The sequence below is a fragment of the Pelodiscus sinensis genome, chromosome 7 (assembly GCF_052426305.1).
Source record: "Pelodiscus sinensis isolate ZL-2025 chromosome 7, ASM5242630v1, whole genome shotgun sequence".
Taxonomy (NCBI): Eukaryota; Metazoa; Chordata; order Testudines; family Trionychidae; genus Pelodiscus; species Pelodiscus sinensis.
In genome coordinates this window covers 59712624-59735302 of record NC_143058.1, presented here as the reverse complement: position 1 = coordinate 59735302, position 22679 = coordinate 59712624, and the positions used below count along the sequence as shown (strand labels likewise).

Below are 22679 nucleotides of genomic sequence, written 5' to 3'. Positions count from 1 at the left end.
AAGGCAGCTTCTAACATTGGCCAGTAGGCACAGCTGACTAATCAGTAGTGCAGTACGTCTGGCATTTGGCATGTCTTAATCTAAGAAAAAGAACATTCCTTTTCTTCTCAGTTTTCCTGGGCTTTCTTAGATCCCCCTTAGGAAGAGGTCAGAGCCTCCGCGGAGGTGTGGTTCAACACACAGCCTTACCAGGACTGGAGGAGAAAAAAAACAACACTAATACTTTTGAGGGTGCATTAGCTAGGAGAATGGTTTAACTCCACATAAGAAAATAATGTATATGTGGGTCCTTTCTCCCTTGGGCAATACTTTCAAAAGAGATCCCATCCTCTAGAGCAAATACTCAGCGCAGTGTAATTTGATTTACAGTGAAACAGTCAATGTCAAGATGAGACTGCCCCTACGAATGGCATGATCCCACAAGCTACTTCTAGTTGTCACCATTACATTCTTGACCCAGAGAACAGCCTATAGCCCATAGAGTGCTTAGACCAGTAAATGCCAACTCCGATACACCCTCAAGGGTCTCAATGGTAATAGGCTGAATTTACATTTTTCCTCACATAAGAAATTCAGACATGTTGCCATTATAATGTGTACATTCTGTTAATTATTTGCCTCTAGAATTACTTCAGGACTTGCTCCCGCCAATATTTAGAGACTCAGACAGATATTAGCAGGGCTTGACAAACCGTGGCAAAATCTACTCGCCAGCCCCACACTGCGCATGCACAAGACCCGCATTGCACATGCGCGCGCCACCGGTGAATGGGACGACCGGCTGAAATTTACTTGCTACGGGCGAGTAGATTCACTGATTTGTCGAGCCCTGGATATTAGCACATGAATATTTTCTTTACATAGATGAAATACTGTATTGAACCTATGTTTGGTTCTAAAGAGGCGGCAGAATATATTTTTTTAAATGATGCAATAAGAAGTTTGTTGAACCAAGTGGCTAAATATCACTGAGCTATGGTAAGGTTGTCATTACAGTTTCTGAGGAAAGATGATGACTTTTAGTTCTATGAATAGGGAGACTGACATCTGTCAGAGACTAAAATTATGTTAAATTTAAATAATCTGTTACAGTAATGGAATAAGCATGTCAAAAGTGCCCATAGTGAAAACACCTTAAACTCATTAGATACAGATCATTCATTATATTTGTGAGTATGATGTTACTGTGCTGCATGCATGTTAGACACGAGGAAAAATTATTCCCATGGACTAATCTGTGCATTAAAGACAAAGATAAATTGCAGAAATGTTAGACTGAGTTGCTTTTCCTCTGTTGGCCTTGGTTTAAGTTTCACATCATATGTGAAATGAGTTTAGTGTTCTAATGAGCAGAATTATGCCATCACGCAAATTAGCATAATTCAAGGAGACCTTATGAGTATGAGCAGAGATGTCCATTGGAGGTAAAAGGTGGGAGGAGTTTTAACAGTGAAATTCGGCAGGAAAACTCTGTCTGGGCATGGCAGTCATTTTCACTTTCCTAAATACTCATATTCACCCCAAATTTTGAGAGAAAGAGAGAGAGAGAGAGAGCTTGCTTTTCCCTTCTCCAGAACAGCATAAAAAATCTGGTTTCAGTGAAAATTAGTTTCAAAGGGCCTGTTGACTCCATAAGTACCTCCTCTTCTTTCCTGGTCTCATAACAAAACCAAGCTTGTACTGTTGTTCTGTTCTTGGTTTGGAGCAATCATTATACTTGGGTGGTCAGATTCTGGGGACTCTACATAGCTGCTTTCAATCAAATCAAATGCTATTTTCACATGACATAGTTTATTCTACTTCTCTTGTGAACCTAGCATCTAGTAGAGGATTTTTGGTTGGAGCACATAAACCAGATTTGATTGAGGAGAACACTCTTATAAACTTTCCTGTCCAGAAAGAGTGCTCCTCTAACATGTGCTGAGTATGAATGACAATCATGTTACTTCCTTTCATGGTTAGTGCAGAGACAGATGAACAAACAAACAAACAAGCTGTTCGTGAAAAATTGTTGCCAACAGTACAAAAATGTCAGGCCAGTGTAACATTCATATCACACAGGACAAACTGGAATAAGCGTTGCCCGGTTGACATTTATGATAGGTTATTTTCATGAATAACAAGAACTAATGCAACAAATAAAAGTGTGGTGGTTTTCAGGGAGGGGAGAACAAAAACCAGAAAAGCAAGTAAATCATTGTTAAAGTATATTAAATGGACGTTAGTGGCTGCCAGATCTTCAGATAAGCATCTAAGTAGAATGCACCTGCTGAATTTCTCAAGACACCAGGCATGGGAGTTCCACAGATTGTCAATTTTTTTCCACACTTGCCCTGTTGATATTAATTTGCTCTAGTTTTCCTTATTAAGCATGATTAATTTAAAACAAACATATCAGAAACATTGAAAGGGAATTTCTTTGCGCATCACAGCTTTCAATTATAGGAAATTCTCGTTCTCTTTTCCCTCGTGCTTCGGGAAAATCTTCCACCTAATTTCAAGTTATTACCTCAATAAATCATTATGCTAAATAAAATAGTTTCCCCTCCCTACATGTACACATTTCTGCATAATCTCAGGAACTTGAATGTTATTCTCTTCTTGTGTTCACTGCTGTTTATCTATGTAACTCTAACTGGTACAAGCACAAAGGGAAAAACGACTTTAGTGTTGTCTTTATTTATCATTGTTCTTTTCATTTATTTGAAATTCCTGGTTTCCATAATGTTCTGATCTTTGTTTCATTTCATCAGTAATGACTGCTGCTAAATTCAGTATGTTATCCTTAGCAGTTTTCATCCCTGCTCTAATGAAGATCAAAGATATGTAAAGAAAAATCTTGGCCTGTTTTATGTAAAACAAGTGTTCCTGAATGTAAGAATATATTTAACCTCTGCTACAACAATGATCTCCATAATCTGCTGTGCTATCTGTCTCTTTTATTGCTTCTCTCCTTTAGAGAAGGAAGGTAATTTGCACATTTTAGTACACACAGTACAGCTAAAATGTCGGGTTTTTTATCTTACACAGAACTATAATTGTAGCCTTTTCACAAAGATCAGGTTAATTTGCTCCACCATTACCTTGAGTCTCTTTTAAAGTACTGTGGAATAAAAGTGTCACCTCTTTAAAACAAAGAAGTCTACGTCTGTGTCTTCAAAAATAATAAACCCCATCAGAAACAGTCTCTCAGTACAAATCTACCTATCTGACAATGCTCACTGACCAACTACTTTAAGAAAACTCGACACAGCACAGCACAGGATGCACAAAATCCTGTTCTGGGCAAAGGTTGGCACGCTAGTAGCTAACAAAACTCACCGTGCATATGTTTAGAATTTAGAGATCAACATGAATTATTTTGGCATTGATGTTGTCAGCTGGCTCAGCTGTCCTGTACGTAGCGCCAAGAGTTGCTATGTAGCCTGGTTACCATTTATCAGTCAAGATATTTCACAATCAATATTAGGCTGTGACTCAATCTGCAGGTCACTTGTCATATATAATGAGATTTTCACATTAATTTAGGCTTCTGAGCTGCTGTGCAGCTGACTGTCTAGAAGACAGGCTTCTTAGGATTCTTTTTTGCACAGAAGAATACATTTTGCCATACAGGAACTTGCCTGCTGCTGCCAAAGGACAATGTCTTTTCTTTACAACACTTCCACATTACCACCAATCAGAGACTGATCAGGAGAGGGCCCGCAAACACAAGTGACACCATGAATCATGGGGTTGATCTAAATGACACCAAACAATACGCTTAATTTCCCATTTTTCCAATATTAAAATAAAATTGGAGAAATCTCAAACACAATTAATTCACGAGAATGCCTCTCAACACAGCCTCATCTTTAGGCAAGAGTGACAAAGTAATGACTAGAGATCTGGTAAGGGAGAAAACTGTGGTCTCCCAGAATGTGAGAATATGTTCTCCCAGAAGGAAGCAAAGAGCTTGTAATGAATGACAGCTTTCCCACCTAGTGAGGATCAGTTGAGAGGTATGACCACAGTAGTGCACTAGGAAGAAATGGTTTACATGGCTGAGCTGACTGTTAAAGGTGCAGTCCTCCTTTTAAAACCTTACAACCAAAATGCTTTAAAGGCACAGTCATAACAATGTCTGTTCACCTCTCCTGTTCATGAGAAATGCTAGCTTGCAACGCTTGGACAATGACGTTGCCAGAGCAATTTCTATGAGGATGAACAGTATTTGCCTGAAATCTCTAAGGCTGCATTTACAAAATGACTGCAATTTGTAAATCATGGGGATTCAGGAATTCTTAGAGAATTATATTATTAATGAATGCTAAAGGAGAGAATAATGATTAAAGTGTTTCTAGTTGGTGATATTGTGAAATGATATATTTTGATAAGATACATAATATAGATAATATTTATGATAGATTTTTTTAAAGTATGTTCCCAAACTGGTGCTCATAAATGGTTACATTTAATGCCATGGTGATGATGCTACTTTCTTAGGTCTTCAGAGCAATAGCTATCAAGGAAAAATCCATGACAGGCAGACAAATATTTTGGCTTGGCAAGATTTTTTTTTTTTTTTTTTTTTTTTTTACTTCCTCAAGATTGTTAGGAATTAAAAGCTATTGGCAATCAAAGCTGAAGTTGGGTTACTACACCTTTGACTTGCGAGCCTGAGTATCAATGACCAACAAAAGACAGACATGGAAAGAGAGACAAAGGGTGAGGAAGAGAGACAGAGGATATAGGGAACTCATTATTTCCCAGCACAGACACTGACAGACAGGTAGTGTTGACACTGTACCTAGAGAGGCTGCCCTCAGCGGCCAGGCCCTGGGAGTCATCGAGGACATTAGGTTCACTGCAGGAGGGGCAGGGAGATGAAGCATTTAGGGAAAGAAAATGCAAAAAGCATGCAATTGTCTCTATTTTCAAGAAAAAAAATTATCAACGGAATAAGAAAAGAAAAGGAGGACGGTAAAATCATTTGGTCTTGCCCTGGTTCATCAGAACACATGACTCAAAGCGTTGAAAGAGGAACATCTGACAAATCAAATTCTGGATAAAAGGATCAATTTACAAATGGAGGATATGATACATGGACACCTCCAAATCTCTACACACTATTGCATGAGCTAAGAAGCTCGCTGAGGTGTGATTCTAGTGCAAATAAGGGGTAAGGAGGATAGGACTTGAAAAGTTTTCAAATAATTTTGCTGCCTGTATTTCCTTTGATTGTATTCTATTTACTTCCAGTTTCATTTTAAGATCTCCCCTCCACCCCATATACCCTATCAGTTCACTTATTCCGGCTTCTCCTTGACGTGTTAATTCACTTACCATAAGCTGTAGAACAACATTCTAGTTCTGATGTTATTAAAAGGCCAAACTGCTGAAAACTATGGTCTTGCATTGCAATAAAATTGTAAGTAAAGAGCTGAAATTTATAGTGGCAAATCTATACCAAATCACACTGCCTCAACAGCTACCTATTTCCCCCATCAAGAAAGAGCAACCGATAATATTCCAGACTGTTCACTCATTTGAAATAGGAAAGGTAGAAAGAGATCTGGAGGATTACCAGTAGGAAAGTAATACTGTTACAATACATTTATTAGTTTACATGTGTAATACACACAAAAAAAATCAGAAACCATTGCTTATCCATGGCTAAAATGGGTATACAATTGAGAACAATGATTAGGCCTTCTAGGCCAATGAAATAGCTACCCTACACATTTGAGAGGTGATTTTCCCAGTAGATTTCATGCTTCAAAAGTCAAAGAGACCAAATCTATATTGCAATTAAACATTATTTACCTCAGGATCACCAATTAAAAACCAACATGGCTCAAAAATTTACAGTAAAACATAACTAAGGAAATGGAATTAAATTAGTTTAAAGGTCAAAGGTGTCCTCACTAGTACCCTTTATGCAAACAATGGGATAAAATCTGCCGCTCTTATTGTTGCAGGTACATACAACTGTTCCTTTTAGCTGCTACATGTGCCATATATTGAGAGATTTCTAACTGAATTACCAACACGGCTGTGCAAAGGGACAATGGCCAGTCATCAATAAATGCAGAATTCACATTTTCAACATGTATAAAAATGACAAATGAATCTATGCATGGACCCATTATCAGAGCTCTTTGCTATGCAGAAATCTATGTCATGTATAAATAAAAATAACCATTGTTTACTGAAAAATAACAGCATTTGATGGGAAAAACTGCTTGTTCACTGACTTCTATGTCACTCACCTGACTAATGAGTGCAATGTATAACACCTAAATCCTCTCTCTCTCTCTTTCTCACTATAACAGAGGCATCCAAGATTAGCTCTAGCAGACAAACAAGTTGCTGGTTTAGAATAATCCCACTTCTCTTTCTGCTGTAATCTAATGTCGACAGGAAAACTAATTTTTGCTCTGACTTGGGGTTGATACTGTACTCAAGAAACTTTCCCAGCATCGGAGGAAGGGCTATACGCAGGACTCTGGCTCAGCACCCTGAAATCATGCCTACAGCTTTGAAATCCGCATTATAAATTATAGTGGAGAATCATTATATTCTAACCTGTGGCAAGTCAATCCACTGACATCAGTGAGCAAGCACTGCAGGATAAGTAGCTTTTCAGTAACTTGGGTGCTCACTCTATCACCCTTGCCTTGCTGCTCACTCTCTGTTACACATAATACACCTTTGGAATGTTTGCTCTGGGGAAAGGAGTGGGAAAGATGGAAAGCACATGTTTTTACCTTTGGCTGGGTAACATGCCCACTTCAGCCTGAGGTGCAGACATGCTGGAGATATGGCTGGAGAACCGCCGCCTCCCAATGGCACTCATAAGGTATGCTTCCTGTTCACTTACCACACTGGGCATGCTCACGGAGTCATCTAAAAGGGACACGGAAGAGACAGACCAAGAAAAAGGAGTCATCAAGAACCCCAATAACACATTCAAAAATGTCCAGGTAATACCAGAACCCGCCCCATGTTCATGCCTAGTGGACACATAGCACAGGCCCAACACTGCAAACATGGGCATCTGATTAACTTTTCTACCAAAAATAGACATAATAAAGATAAACATGGGCACAAATGTTCGCAGGTTCAAGGCTTTCGACTGCAGGCTCTTTGGCACAGGGACCTTTCTCTCTTATATCTTTATACATTGTTTCAGACAATCAGTTCAGAATGCTCAGTACAATTACTACTATGAAGTTGTCCATCAAAATATGATGTCTCTTGAGAATAAAAACTATACTGGGACATTTTGCTGGTAAAAAACATTAAAACATTTCAAGATCCAGAAAAGTCAACTTTCAACAAAATTCTGAAATAAAAAAAACCTAATCAACTCTATACCCATTTTGAAAAATACAGGAAAAATTCAGTGAAATTTTTCCTGATTTTTAAAAAATTTAAAAATAGTGGAGAAATGTTCATGTAATGTTTCCACCCCCCTTTTTTACAAGCTCTAAACTGAATAATCTGCAGATAAAAGTATTTTGATAAATTCAACACAGTGCCAAAATTCAAAATAAAACTATTCAAAAATTCCCCTTAACCTTCGTTGAATGAGGATTACCGGGATGTTGGAACAAGCAACATCAAACAAACAAGCATGTTGAAACATGTTAGTTCAAAATCTACTTTGAAATAGCAGGCTGCTTCAATAGACATGGAATAGCTATTTCAGCATATTTCTGGTATCCTGAAATAGATCCACAGTGTAGACGTATTTGCATTTAAAGAGGGCATGTATAATTCAAAAATAAATCCAAATACCACCTATATTTTCACTTACGACTCAAGAAAACCTGAAAACTGTTGAAGTTTTTATTTCTTCTTTTGAAACCCAAGATGGTGAAGTTTTGCTGCATTTAATTATGTAAATTCAAACCATAGATCAACACTGCCATATTTACTTGATTTAAAAAAGTGTGTTGTGCATTTGTAACACAAACACAATAACTCTCCAATAACATTGGAGAATTCTTTTAATCACTTTTGACTTGCTGGTATTTTCAGTCCAACAAGTAGGTCAAAACATGATCCTTATTGGAAAGGATCATTCCGCATATTCTGCAACATGCCTTTAACTCCATGCTTCAATTAACATGCCTCAATACCTTCTCATTTGCAATTGATTTTCCCCTGGAGAATTTAGGTTCATTTTTGGGTCACTTTGGTGGCTCTCTCATGCTTCTTTTGGCATGTCAGCCAGCTTTAAATCAGACTAGGCTGGAGAGTGAGGGGGAATGACAGTGCTGGCTCTAAAATCTTGCCCATGGCCTAAACAAACAGGAAGATTCCATTGGGTGTAACCAGAAGATATCATGGTCACCAACTAAAGAATACAGAACAGAAGGCACAAGCTGTGCAGTGTTTTGTTTTAAATCCATGTGCATCAAGTTTGGGTCCCATTTCAGGAGAAGCACTCTCTTCATTAGGGACATCTTCTCCATGTAGTAAGTGCTTACACTTCTTCTAGGGCCATTGTCTGTCTCATATCTGATGTCTTCTGGGACTAGCCAGCTGTCCCCAAGCACCAAAGTTGAGTGACAAGAGTTCCCAGCCATACACACAACCGCTGCACCACCAGAAGACAATAAAAGCTACCGGACTAGGAATCCCAAACCTTCTGGATACAGAGGAGCAGCAACTGTGCTCTGATCCTGACTCTGCCAGCCACTTACTTTCTTCATCCTCCTCATCTGTGCGGCTCAGAGTGTCCTGAGAAGCCTGATGGGAAGGCTCACTGTCCTGCTCCCAGACCGTGCCGGTGCCGGTGTTCGAGCGGGACATGGTTGCCAGGCTGAGGCGGTATGCGGAGGTGGAAGTGCCCACGGTGCTGATGGAGGTCTTCCCTTGGTATGCTGAACAGAGTGGAAAAAACAAAGCCAAACGAATTATAGTGGCAAGAGTAATATTGTTCCCAGGATGGTGAAGGCATCTTCCTCAGCCAGGGTGTATAATGAAGGCAAGAGGTGTAGGAAAGTCAAGGGCAGAAAGAGAACTCGGCCACGGCTTGTACTTACTGACACCAGATCAGTACAACTACACCCGCCCAGCTAACCTGTAAGAAACCTTTGTCACTGCCAAGATTTCTTATGGTCTTACTGTCTCATCCGTTGCCCCGCTGCAACATTTAGCAGGCAAGGCAGGTTATTATGGAGGTTAAAAAAAGTGGAAATACTGTAACCCACACACCTTCCAGGTGTGATGTACTGTCCCATTTAGTTCACTGAGACCACTTACAGAGAGAATAGCGAGTCTGCTCTACAGCTTTACCTTTACACTATTTTCTTTCTAAAAAGAAAATACTGGGTATAAAGTTTTCCACCATCTGGAAGTGATGACTCCCCTCTAGTGGCAGCAAATGTATACAACGAAGGAGACATTTTACTGACGTGGCCACATTATGAATGGTCAGGACTTTTCCCATTGATTTCAAGGCACAATAAACAATAAACAAGTAGCATCCTATTAGAGGGGAGCTGAGAATAGCTAGATTTTAAAAAAGTACATTCACCTCTACAGCCGTGGTTGGCGTTCACGCTGGTCCGTAGAGACTGAAAGAGGTTACCACGTCATGGCGGTGTGAAGGAATATGAGAAGCGAGATGGTGTTCTGAGTGTAGGTATTGGGGAGGTGGATGTAATGGAGGCTGCCATTGCAACCAGCAGTAATTTGCACTTTTGCTGCCTGTCTCAGCTGATGGGACAGTGATTGACAGAGCAGCACATGAAGGCGGCCATGTGGGGGAAGTCGGTATTCAGTATCTCGCCTTGTCCGTCTGCAGGGCCAGCCCCTTTGACAAGCACAAAACTCACTCACAACACAAACTGCCATGCACAAAGCATCCACCGCTGGTGCTGTGATACTGTACCCCCGTGCGGACAGGGCGAAGCTGTCAGAGCAGCTCCATGCGGTGCATTTCTGGTTTTGCAAATTCCACGTGTTTGTTGTCGAAGGGCTGTACAAGCAGCCAGGTGAGTGCTGCTCATTTCTATGCATTTAAGTTTCAATAGCCTGAATCAAAGTGTGCACACAGAGGGCAAAATGATTGTCTCTTGCCGTCCGTATCCACACAGAGGAGGAATATATCCTTTCTCCCTCTCCTAGGACAGCCTTACCCGACCCACTGTGCACTGCCTCCTTCAGGATCTTTAGCTCGCTGTTGAATTCTGTGATGAGGGAGCTCTTGCACAGAGGGCGTGGTATAAAGCGCCTCTCCAGCTGGTCAGCGATATGTTGTCGGGCAGTCAGCTCCTCGTGATTCTCGGCAGGCTGGGCCAGCAGCTGACAGAGAGGCACAACAACCCTCGTTAGCAAAGGAACACCTAGTATCACACAGGAACACCACACGGTCCCTGTCCAGCTAGCTTGTGAGCACCCTGGTACCCCAGTCACCTGGCTGTTTGTACACCCACAAGCTGAGGATTTTTGTCCTTGTACGTAAGAAGTTGCTACAGCAACAAGCAGAGAGATTATCTCGCTAGGGATGGGCTCTATAGTTGCAGGTAACTTCTTCTCCCAGCTTATAGGACGACTCAATGTACACTGAAATCAGTCAACATTGCTGTTAATATAGCAGGTAGGAAACAAGGAGGAATATCTAGATTTAAAGGCTTCCTGGTGCTAAGCAATACATTCACATGCACCAAGACAGTGCCTATCCCAAACAGTTGACAGGCGTAGAAATGGAGGGCTGGACCGGACCTCGAGAAGTCATCAAGTCCAGACCCCAGCACGATGGCAGGACCGAGTAATCCTAAGCCATTCCTGACAGTTGTCAGTGATGGGGACTCAATTTACACACGTCAATGTGAGCAGGAGCAGCCTGCGTACACCAACTGCCTGTTGGTTCTCAAGAGCTGTGCTGGCTTATGACTCAAAGCCAGTGCAAAGCTGAAAGGCTCTACCCATCTGATAATGGCCGGGCAAAGTTCTTCCCCGACCCAAGCAACAAGCCTGCTCGATATATCGTGCTACCCATCCCAGATCCCGTCTGAGTCCTTTAGATCCACACAACACTCTAGTTGCCTGATTGCTCAGGGCTTGTGCTCATTGTAGAGTCAATGTGGGCTCTTCCGCAGGTGTTGCCCTAACCCAGCCCCCATCCACACACAAAAACCTCTGATCTGAGGTTGGCACTTTCAGCCTGGGCTAACTTGGCTATAGGCTTAAGACCGGATTCTGCTTTCACTCAGGCTGGGGTGTCTATAGTGGCTGGGGCAGAGAACTAACCCTATCAAAGGAGATCTAGGAATTGCAGCTCACACCTTGGTACTCCAGTGAGTGCCTACCATGGGCCTCCATGCGTATAGCTAACCAGCCAGGGAAATGGGTGGGGTTAGTGCAAGGCCTCTCGCCTGCGCCCCCCTGAGCACTTTTTAAATGTTTCTCTTTCAATCACTGGGCCACCCAGGAATCAGGCTTGAGTCGGTGTCAGAGGCTCCCTTTTGCAAGGGCCCAGGGGTGTGGGCTGGAGCCGGGGCACAGTGGAGGCGGCTGGGCGAGGGTGGCACGGTGGAGCAATCTGATTCCTGGGAGCTCTAGATCTGCCACCGTGGTGTGTGCAAGGGGCTGACCCCTGCTACTGTCCCATGCCAGCCCCTCCCAAGCCGGGATGGACCCACGGCTAAGATGGGGACTGTCCCATCCATAGGAGGACTGAGGTGATCACCGTGACAAAACACAGGGATGGGAGCAGCCGCCCTGAAACATCCTGTGGGTGGGACGGCCCTGACGCTGGCTGTGACGTAGTGGGGGGTAACTTGCTAACTCACTGGCCACTGTCTGTAGCACCACCGAGCAAGACAAGCGATGAGTCACTATGCAAAGAGGGTATCTCAACCTGTGGGAGGATGGAGGAAGCAGCCTCAGCTACAGGCTGGGGGGCTTAGAAGCCGAGACCCCCTCCCATATCAAGGGGGGCTAAGGCATCCTAGGCCTGCCCTGTAGCCTGACGACATCTGTGCTGTGCTATATCCTGAAGAAGCAATAAACCACCTCTATTCTACCGGCTGGTGGAGTCTGTTCATGCCATTACGGGGGTGCAGGAGGCGGGGGACTCCAACACGCCGTCACACTGGCCTGAGAGAAATCTTCCTGGCTGGTGGAATCCTGGATGCCTCCCTGAGGGTGTCGTATGTCTGCTTGAGGGGCCACTCCCAGCAGGACAGGGGAGGTTGAGCTGATGTAATAATGGGCATTAGCGTGAACATAAATTATTCACCATCCACACCGTCACCCTTAACCTACCCAGGTGCCAAGAACATTTCAGGAGGGGGTGGCGGGCCCTGTTCTCCACCGTATGGCATTGTGGATCCTCAGTATCAGAATTCCCATCATTTTAGCTTACTCTTGTGTTGCCCAAAATATCCACTGTGATGAATGCTCCTTAGCAGCAAGAGGGTCTGTACACGGATCTACTAGAGAACCAAGGTCTCAGAAACGCCTCCAGCCCTCCTTCTGAGACCCCACGCACAGGAGTCAGGGGTCGTTCGCTAAGTAAAAATACTCTTCTCCCCAAGACCGCAGTCTCCCTCAACACCCGTGTCATGTTCTCCTCGCAAGGCAGTGTGGGGTGTCGTGCCTAAAAATAGGATCTATTGAAGCAGCTGACATTAGGGTCAATGTTCCTGCTAAACTTTTCCAGCTGCGTGCGGAATACATTTTTGTATGTGCATCAAGGCATGTGTGAATGTGCACCACCAGTAGCAACACAAAACCACGTTCCAGGCTCTCTGCTAATCAGCCGGGCGGCATGTGAATCTCTCCTGAGCAGCCGCACAAGCGCCCAGCTTGCAGGGTACCCTGATGGGGGTGAAAGCTGGCATTACCTTGCACTGAATGAAGGGCCGCAGAAGCACAAAGATAGGGATCCGAGTGCGAACAATAAAATCCAGGAAGTCCCAGAGGGCCAGCCCGCCCACCTTGCGCAGGGCCATCTCTTTGACTTGCAGGCTCAGCCAGTACCACTGGCTGCCAAGCTGGCGCTCAAAGCACACAAGGATCACTTTCAGGGCTGCAGGGGAACAAACACCAGCACATGTCAAGTGCTGCAGCCAGAGCCGCTAACTCCAGACTTGAACAGCTGGGGTATTGCAGTGAAGTGCATGGCAGTTTCTTTACCTCCAGCTGCCCTCTCCTGCCAGGGAGTAGGGCAGGTTTGTGGCTAGAGTACAAGGCCTACCCCCATCAGGAAGCACAGTTCTGTTCCCAGCTCTGCTAGTGGGTTACAGGAAGATTTTCATTTAGTACAGCTGTGCTCCACTGCCAGACACCGCCAAGCCCAAAGTTCCCAGACCACACCAAAAATTCCCTTTCTTCTTTCATAAGCAGCCCAGTCTGGGGATAGACACTGACCAAGGACAATGGAGAGAAATCTAGGCTGTGCTCTCCTGCAGAGGGAATGGCTCCGTAATGGGTGTCTGGAAGTGGCTATGAAGAGAGGCCTTCCGGTACTGCCCTTGTGAGAGCCCTGCACCAAAGCTTATTTGGAAACTGATCAAAGAATCCCTTAGCACAACCCATTGAAAAAGTAATTTATGAATGAACAAGGGTTAGGCTGGAAACGAGGCTGCTTATTAAAGGCCGAATTGTGACAGTATCTCCTCAAACCGAGCTGCCCTTACACTCCCACACACAGGCTCCACAGGCCATGCACCCAGCCACAGAGGAATAAGGAGACAAAGTGGCTGGGGAAGCGGATACAGACCTCTCTGTACGTGTGCCCAAATTAGCTGAGCCAGTGTGTGCAAACAAAATCAGCTAGTACAGGGGTTCTCAAACTCTGTGGCCCACGGCCTACCCTGCTCAACACAAACTATTCTGCGGACCACCAGCCAACCATTCATGATGCCAGGAGGGTGTGGGATGTGGACTCTGGCCTAGAGGTTGGGTGCAGGAGCAGGCTGAGGGTGGGGGTCTGGGTGGGAGGGTGGGTGCAGAAGCGGGCTGAGGGTGGGGGTCTGGGTGGGAGGGTGGGTGCAGGAGCTAGAGTTGCCAGGTGTCTGATATTCACCTGGACAGTCCAGTATTTTCAGCTCCTGTCCGGTAAAAAAAATTCAGAGAATACCAGACACCTAAAATGTCGGGTATTTTCTGAATTTTTCCTTGGCCAGGAGGCGAAAATGCCGGGCACCTGGCAACCTACAAACACTCAGCGCCTGGCCTCCCACCCTGAACTCCCTCCTGGCTCCCAATACCCCCAACCCCCTGACCCCACCCCCCATGCTTACCTGGTTCCCCAAGGCTGCCAGCACAAAATGGCTGCTGGCTAAAAGACCTAGGGGAAGCAATGCTTTCCCCTGGGTCTTAGTGCTCAACTTCTCCCCTGTTCCTATCCCTGCACTCACTCTTACAGGGGACATGCTGTTTTAATGCTGTTTAATTTAAATTTTTTTTTTGGCGTAATAAGGCCTTGGAGTCCTTTTTTTTTTCTCAACAATTTTGGTCTCCCTCTCTTTTTTCCCCCCCTTCAACAGAATTTTTCCGTTTTTTTTTAGGGGGTGTGTGTTCGGTATTTTTGTTTCAATCATCTGGCAAACCTAGCAGGAGCGGGCTGAGGGTGGGGGTCTGGATGGGAGGGTGGGTGCAGGAGCGGGCTGAGGGTGGAGGTCTGGGTGGGTGGAAGGGTGGGTGCAGGAGCTGGCTGGGGGCGGGGTGGGGGTCTAGGCAGTAGGTGAGTGGTTTCCAGCACTGCTATTTTACCCAGCTGGGGAGAGGTGGAGCGACAGCATGCAGAGCTGCTTCCTTCCCCAGCGAGCTGGACCCGGTCTGTGAGCTTGGTGCTGCTCCCCTTCTCCCGCAGTGGGAAGCCAACCTTGCAGGGGGGCTGTGCGGGGCTGGAACTCCAGCATGGGCCCCCACTGTAGGGGGGGGTGAGGCCTGGGCTCATGGTCCACCTGCAAGATGGCGGCAGACCACTAGCAATCCATGGACCACACTGAGAAACACTGAACTACTAGCAAAGGTCAGTGATCAATTCCCACCTCCCAGGAGCAAAGAGAACAGATGAGGAAATACCAATCAGTGAAATGTCTCAAACCGCCATGGCTGGCAGCTCGGTGCAGCTTATGCTCAATGCAGTGTGACTAAAGCAGCTGGAAAGAGCTCAGGGCATAATTTCCAGTGCAAGGAGACACAGCACACTGGAAACAGCGCATAACTGCCTTGTCCCAAGAGTGAGGCAGCCTAGAACAGGGGTGGGCAATATTTTTGAAGGGGGGACACTTTACAAATTTCTGAAATGGCCCCAGGCCACCCTAGAAGGGGCGGGGCCAGGACATTTCCCATGCTCCCCCGCCCACAGGCCCTGATTGGCCTGGGGGTGGGAGAACCCAGGAAGTCTTTGCACCAGCACCTAGAGAGACCCACCAGCCATTTTGAACAGCTGACGGTTCCTTCTCGGTGCCACGTGCCCCTGGTGGTGGGAAGAGACTTCACGTGCGCCCCCATCCCCAGGTCTCGATTGATGTGGGGGAGTGGCAGGGCTGCTGCAGGCCAGATCAGTTGGCGTGGTGGGCCGGATGTGGCCCCTAGAGGCTCTCTTGCTTGCTCTGGGCCTATATTCTTGGATGGGATTGCTGCCCCTCCTACTGTATGCACCACCCTGGCTACACCTCTTTTTTGGAACAGGTATGTGTTCCAGCGCGAAATGGCGCATTCTGGTGGCAGGGCAGACATGCCCTTGTGGCTGGGAGGATTTTCTCTGCCTTCCCAGCGGGTTCGTAAACGAAGCCTTTTATTTTCCTCTCTCCTGATGGACACGTGGCGGCTGTCACTCACTCACCCAAGTATGCTGCTTGGCTGGTGGACTCTGCAAGCCCTTCCCTGCGCAGGTCCTTCCCAGCATCCCCTGGGGTGGAGCAGTGTGCAGGGGAGCTCTCCATCATGAAGTTCTTGCTGCGGGAAGTGCTGATGATGCGAGGTGGCAACAGGATGTTAATTACAGTCTGGAGCAGCAGAAGGACTTCCGGCTGCTCCAGCCACGGACTGTCTGAGATCCAGCGAGGGGGTGGCAGGCAAGGGAAAGAAAGGAAAGAAGATCAATCCATATCCTCTCAAAGCCCATGCAAAAGCCACAGTCTCGTTTTCAGTTCCCAACCTGGGATGGAATTGGAATATCCCTCAAACCAAGCCCATCCCCCACTTTGTTATGCTGCTTCTCCTCCCGTGGGCAAAAGCAAAGTTATTCTAGCCTCAACTTGCACCCTTCCCTGGCAGCACTAAATCCTCTGAGCATAACGACTTGGCCTGCTCTCTTTTCCCACACTCTGCTTTCACCCCTGCATTTGATGTAGGTGCTTAAAAGTGAGCACAATCTATAGAAGACAGGGGGTGAAAACGTGATTTGGGACAGACAACTGGCAAGGAACGAGATGAAGAGCAAACAACAGTGGCGAATTCCTGTCCCCCAGAGCTCTGCATCTTCTACATTATGATACATTTTGCCTTGTCCAGAACTCCACCATTGTTCTCCTTTCCAAAGAAGTAGCACACTTCTTGAAGAGTGAGCTTGAGAACCACTGATCTGACACCGCTGAAACAAAAAGGAGAAACAACAGCTCCCGTTGTAGCTCCTTTCCATCACCCCAAAGGCACTTTCATGACACCGGTGGGAGGAAGCCAAATAAGAAGCAACAACAGCAGGAAAGGCAAATATTTGTGGTTGTGGGGAGGACTCTTTTTGTTAAATAATCATCAGACCTTTGCTTCCTGATCCTACTGTGAGCACAAATGGAATCAGTAGGTTTAAAAGCATTCCTTCTCTTCTCTCCTGATTGGTGAATGGGGAGATCACATGGCTTAAGGGGAAATCTTCTTTCAAAGCCTGCACAGTAATAATAAGAAAGGATTAAATGATTTCATCAGAAGTTTAAAAATATAAACCACTGTGGAGAACGCTGATTCCCATAGGCATTGTTCACATGGCACACCACAAGTGACTGATAAAATTACTAGCTCTGAGGAGGCCTGAACAGAAGCTGAGAATCTAAATGGTAACTGTTTTTTAACATAATCATGTGATAAAGGATATTCTGATCTCAAATACGCCATTATAAATCCAGAATAATCTGTTTGGAGTCCATATGGTATTATTTCAAATCTACGTTGGTGCAAATGAGATCAGAATTTGGCCCAAATTACCTGGGAAAAAAAAGAAAAGGGAGTTACACCAATGATAAAAACAGCATCTCCCCTCTTGCTGAGTGTGGAGGATAATCCAGGATCCACCCTTACTTCCCTGCCTCATCATTCTGCTTCCTTCACCCACAAACCCCTGATATTATGGTGGCCTTCCTTCCTGAAAACAAACAAAATGCACAGTTGGATCCTGACACTTAGTCCAGTCTGAATGAAATGCCCCCTCAGCCTAAACAGATTCACCTCCAAAGCAGAAGAATTTTAGTGGTGGTGGAAGAAACTAATGCTGGGCGAATAGCTGAAGGTTCAAAGCTTGTCTAGAGCACCCAAACTTTTAGATACTTAAGTGTGAATTTAAATTGAACCTCAGAACCACTCAAGTATGCAAATCTGTACGGGAATGCTCAGGGGAGAAGGTTTTTCCTGTGGGACTTCAGACCCTGCTGAAAGTGCTGGTAGTATTATGACATTTCCAGTTTTGAGCCCTTCTGAAACCCAGGAAAAACATGTAAAAATGGAAAAGAAAAAAACCCATATGCAAATATCCCCAAATGATTAAAAAAAACCCCGATTCATCTGGGTTCTAAACAGGGGCAAAGATTCAAGAGAAAGTAGATGTGGCTTTTATATTTTTAAGAACCAGCCACCCAACATTGGAAGAAGCCTGCAACATTTCTGCACTGATCAGTGAGAATGCCCATCTTATGGATGCCACCTCCTGTTCTATGGTGAACAGGACAGTGCTGCACTTTGATGCATTGGCGCTCTACCCCTCTTTCCCATAAGCCCCCCACGCTCTGAATGTCCTGTCAAAGTGCTCAGCTGCATGGTAGATGTGCCACTCCTTAGTTAATTATAAGTAGAAAAACTGGTCCAAGGGCATAATATTCCCAAATAGGCCATTGTAGCATGAGCCTTCATTCTGCCCCTGGGTATATCTCTATTCCCTTTGGTTCCGAGCCCACACAAAGGTATAAAGCGTATGGAAGCAGAGAGAGTCCAAATGCACATGGAAGAGCTGCCGGCAAACATGTTTTAAAAACAATTAGCGTCCACAATAGAAACATATGGCACTAATGTGAAAAGGAATATCTTCATAAAAATTCCTCCTGATGGGATCCCGTGTGTTCACTGTTCTAGACTTCCAAGGATGATATTTGATCAGCAGTTTAAAAGCCAACCCTTGGTGTGCAGTCAGGCTTTTTTCTCTCCTATCTGTTCTTTGCACAACCAGGGTCAGTTTGGTGTAGGTCAACGGTGCCAAACCCCACGCTCAATGATGCCCCATGACGGTTGGCAGGGCTGCCTGGCATGCCCTAAGACTGGACTGTGCACAAAAGGTAACAGATGACTTTCTGCTCGCTTCCTAGATCCCGGGAGGAATCAAAGCACGAAGCATGATTCCCCGCTGGTGTAATTCAGCAGAGCTCCACTGACTTCAGTGGTGTTGCCTCGTGTGACACCAGCTGAGGATCTGACTGCTTGTTAAGATCTGAGCTCCATTCTGGTGCTCCAAACCTTTGCCCTGGGGTGGGATGGGGAGAGTTGACATTTTGTTCCACAGTTTTTGCCCAGCTGTCGCAGAAAAAAAAGAGCACCTATGAGTTGGTGTCTCAACCACAAGCTTAACGGGCCTGATACCAGACAGGGCAGGCACACCTGTATCTGCAATGCTACAAGCCGGACAACAGCTGTGCTGAAGGGCAGAGGTGGTGAGAGATAAGGGCTGAGATGAAGAAGGGGTAATCCATCAGCAACACTGGAAGGTCCTACTACTCCCATCACCTGCAATACAAACAGAGCACATCACCAGGACTGACTCCTGCCATTCCACCCATGCCATATCCTCCAACATTTGTGAAAGAGAAACAGGTACACCTCAGATGGTGGGAGGCTGGGGTGCTCGGGGAGCAGGCGTGTCCCCAAATGCCCCGCAGCAGCTGCGGTGAGAAAGGAGAAGGGATGGTTCTAGCAGGGAAAGTGCGGAAGGGGTAGGGAATCTCTACAGGGAAAGCCGGATGGGGTGGACAGAGGACACAGGGAAACTGGTACATTTCATGAATGTACCCACTACCAGCCCTGAGTAGCCAGCACTGGACTGGTAGAATAGGGACAGTTGGAGGGTATGTCATGTAGCCACTGTAGTCCATGGAAAAACGTAATATAAACAGGAACTTTGTGATTCTTTTCTTTCCCTTGCTGATTTCTTGAAAGAATAATGTCCCGAGGCAGATCCAGTCCAAATTTTGTACAATGTTCAGACTCTCCTTAAGCGCAATGTATTCTTAAAGACTCTGTTCTAATTAAATAAACTAAACTGAATTAAAAATAATTAAATGAACTAATGGATTAAATGAACTAATCTCTGAATTTAAATTTAGGCTTCATTTCAAAGGTGAAAAACCTTTATTCTTTGTCATTTAAGATTTCCCCTTGTTCCTAGCTACCATTTTTTTGGGGGGGAAGAGGGAGGGTTTGAGGCTGTTTGCTGCTATGAGTGCAACTCTGACTGGTGTAAAGGCTCAAATTTTCAAAGCTGGCTCCAGACAAAAGGTTCAAATAGCCATTGAACAAACACCGCTGCTACAACCACAAAGGAGCCACTCGAACTCTTGTCATTATGGTCCCACCCATCTCCCTCTGGTGCCGTATGAAAATGCTGTATGGATTCTGAATGAAGACAAAGGTGTTGATAACGCCAACATCTTCCAGTTTTATCTGTAAGCGCTTTGGAGCAATCAACTTTCCCAAAGCATCAAACACCCAAACAAAAAACCCCACAACCTCACCCAACCCTCAATCTTTTTCATTCTAAAAATCAGTCATTAAATTTATTTAATATTTAAGTCAGTATTTTTAACCCAAAGGGAACTAAGAGCGCTACCACAGCCATTTCCCTCCAAATCGTGGGGTTTTTTCCAACTAAAATGGAAACATCCGCCTCTGGTGTAAATGGTCTTTGCTCTATTGACCTGATTCTTCCTAGTCACCAAGGCCTTGTCATGATTGCTTGTTACCATCAAATGGTCAGACAGACTCCAAGAGTTCTGTGTGCAGCATCTCTCTGTTCACGAAAAGCACAAGAGCTGTCTGTGCACAGGCGTCAACCCCAACCCCTCCCCCCCCATACATCATTATAGCTCAATTAAGGATGAGATCTGAACATTGTAAAGCCAGAGCCTGCACTAGATCAAACCAGGGACATTACAAATGGCAGAGTGAATCCACTCACGTCACCCTTTAACTAGCCACTCAATGCCCTTGTAAAGAGCAGTAAAAAGTTCCCTTCCCAGCTGTAAACTGAAACTGTCCCTACCCCCACCCTCCCACTGCTACCAGGTGTGTGCAGTCTCCACCGCCCCACTCTCCAACTTGCAGCCCTCAACTCTCAGCGCAACATGCAGAGGTGGATTTTCAAAGTGGTGCGTGGGAAGTAACACAAATCAATCACTTGACCCGGGGGATCGGTCCCTGTATCTTCCCAGGCACCACTTTGAAAGTGTACCTCACTGTCTCTGGTGTCTCCTGGGAAGTCTGCTTCCACAGGTGGACAGGTAACAGGAAAAGGGATCAATTTTAATCTTCAGTCCGGAAAAGTCAACAGCAGAAGGAAGCTTAGCAAATGTTCATAATGTTGCCACTTGGCTACTCACCAGATTGACACAGACATTGATCAGTGACCTAAGGTGAGGCAGGAAGGATATGATTGGCTGCCTCTGAAGTGTCAAACAAACCCCTTCAATCAAATTGCTGGCAGGCTCCCACTCAACCTGTCGCCTGGAATACAACAGTAGGTGCCGTTAGCTGGTTGGCTGCCCCGCCAGATACGCCAAAACAAGGTGACGGACATATGGCAACTCCAACAAGGAACATTTAAGACAGCAATGACATCCAAGATGGCAACAAGGGGCATTCCAAGGGTAAGAGTTTTACCCAAGTTATTCAGGGAGCACCGAGCACACTGGGAAATACAGAAGACACTGGGAAGAGAGCAGAAGCATTCCTGCCCTGCTGGATCAGTGACACAAAAACCGTCACAACAAAGAGAGAGAGAGAGAGAGAGACTGGAAGAATTTGGATTTCATCCCTAACTTTTCCTCTTTGCAAGAGAGCCTGAGGGTGCAAACGGGGACATCCAGGAGACAGCTCAGATGAATCTGTCTAATGACCAGTGCTTGTTTGACATTTACAAAGGCATGCTGCCTCTGCTGAGGCAGACCTAGTGATTAACACATTAATGCTACTCAGTTTTGTGAAATCCCTGTTGATTGAATGTAGGCCTCACCACAAAACCTAGAGTGGAACAACTCGGCACTCAGGAATACTTCCTTCTCCACTTTCATACAGCCTAGCCTGCTGCATCATGGGAACTCCCATTTAACCTGAGCCCAGACCACAACTTCACCTTCTGCAGTCCTCTGTGGCAGGATAGACAAGTTAACTGCCTCCCTGAACCAAAAAGTTAATCCTGCCCTCACCACATCCCTTGCAGATTGCTTTTTCCTTTATAGTGATTTCTAGAGTCTGTAAAAGGAGCCAGCTTGAGAGCCCAGGAGACAAAAGATCTTTTACAAGCCATGCTCCTGGTCTTCAGGGGCTGTCTCCCAAGACTATGTGGATCTGGATACTGGAGGCAAGGATGAGGCAGACCCTGTCTTACTGGAGCGTGTGGTACTGTTATATTTCCAGTGAGAGTCCAGGATGGACTCCTTAAAAGGCTCCCTGGTGCCGGTTATGCAGTCTGTCAGCCACATACTGCACCACAAAGGTAGGTCAATCCCTCTCAAAGAGGAATACCCCCAAGTGACGACCGTGTGGTCCAACGCTTACCTCATGCATATCAGCCCCACCTTTTTGAGCTGGACAGAAAGGAAGCTGTTCAACCTAGAGAGTCCCAGGGGATCAAATGGCCTGCTCCTTTAAGCAGCAGCACGGAACCTGTGCCAGCAGCCCTGATCACCACTTAACAGGCTGCCTGGCCACACTATGTGAAAGACGGTTGGTGCGTTTGGGTCAGCTGGTGGAAGGCAGGCGAGTGACCCAGCAGCTCCTCCAATGCTCACGCCTGCCAGAAGGAGCGAGTCCAGTGCGGTGGCTCTGCGGAGGCGCAGGTGGAGTGAGTGGGAGGCTGTGGCAGGGATCCTAGCTTTTCGGACCCACGATGAAGAAGGGATAGTAGAAAAGACAGTGAGATAATGGCAAAAAACAGCACTAGCAAGATGAGGCAGCGTGAAAAGTAGGTCCCAATTCTCTGAGAGGGCAGCATTTTTGAAAGGGTTCATCCAATGCAGTAGGAAGGTGGGAGGAGAGGTGAAAGATCCCCACCTCGCTCGGTACGCACAACACCCCATCAGAATTGCAGACATTCAGTGGTGGGAACGACGGAATTTAACAGAGTCTCACTCCCCTTACACTCTTGGCCTCTTGGCTAATGCTACCAACAAGGTTACCAATTCAAGGCAACTGTCATGGTGTGTTTTTGTGATCTAGGAATTTTTCCAGAAGAGACTGGACCAAGATCAGCT

The 22679-nt window shown here is 45.6% G+C and overlaps 1 protein-coding gene across 10 annotated transcripts in view; it reads right to left on the bottom strand.

Annotated features, from left to right (window-relative positions):
* The window catches only part of UNC80 (unc-80 subunit of NALCN channel complex), a 184003-nt gene that overhangs the window by 14312 nt on the left and 147012 nt on the right, over positions 1 to 22679 (bottom strand). For 8 of the 10 annotated variants that reach the window (XM_075933916.2, XM_089779820.1, XM_089779824.1 and 5 more), the window contains exons 53-61: positions 20808 to 20931; positions 18814 to 18939; positions 16717 to 16840; positions 15800 to 16006; positions 12846 to 13030; positions 10134 to 10299; positions 8694 to 8873; positions 6750 to 6888; positions 4790 to 4846 (exon numbers count right to left, since the gene is read on the bottom strand). In XM_075933916.2, the coding sequence (XP_075790031.2) occupies positions 4790 to 4846; positions 6750 to 6888; positions 8694 to 8873; positions 10134 to 10299; positions 12846 to 13030; positions 15800 to 16006; positions 16717 to 16840; positions 18814 to 18939; positions 20808 to 20931 (1308 nt within the window). The remainder of the gene's footprint in view (positions 1 to 4789; positions 4847 to 6749; positions 6889 to 8693; positions 8874 to 10133; positions 10300 to 12845; positions 13031 to 15799; positions 16007 to 16716; positions 16841 to 18813; positions 18940 to 20807; positions 20932 to 22679) is intronic. The other 2 variants (XM_089779823.1, XM_089779826.1) reach the window with 1 other exon arrangement.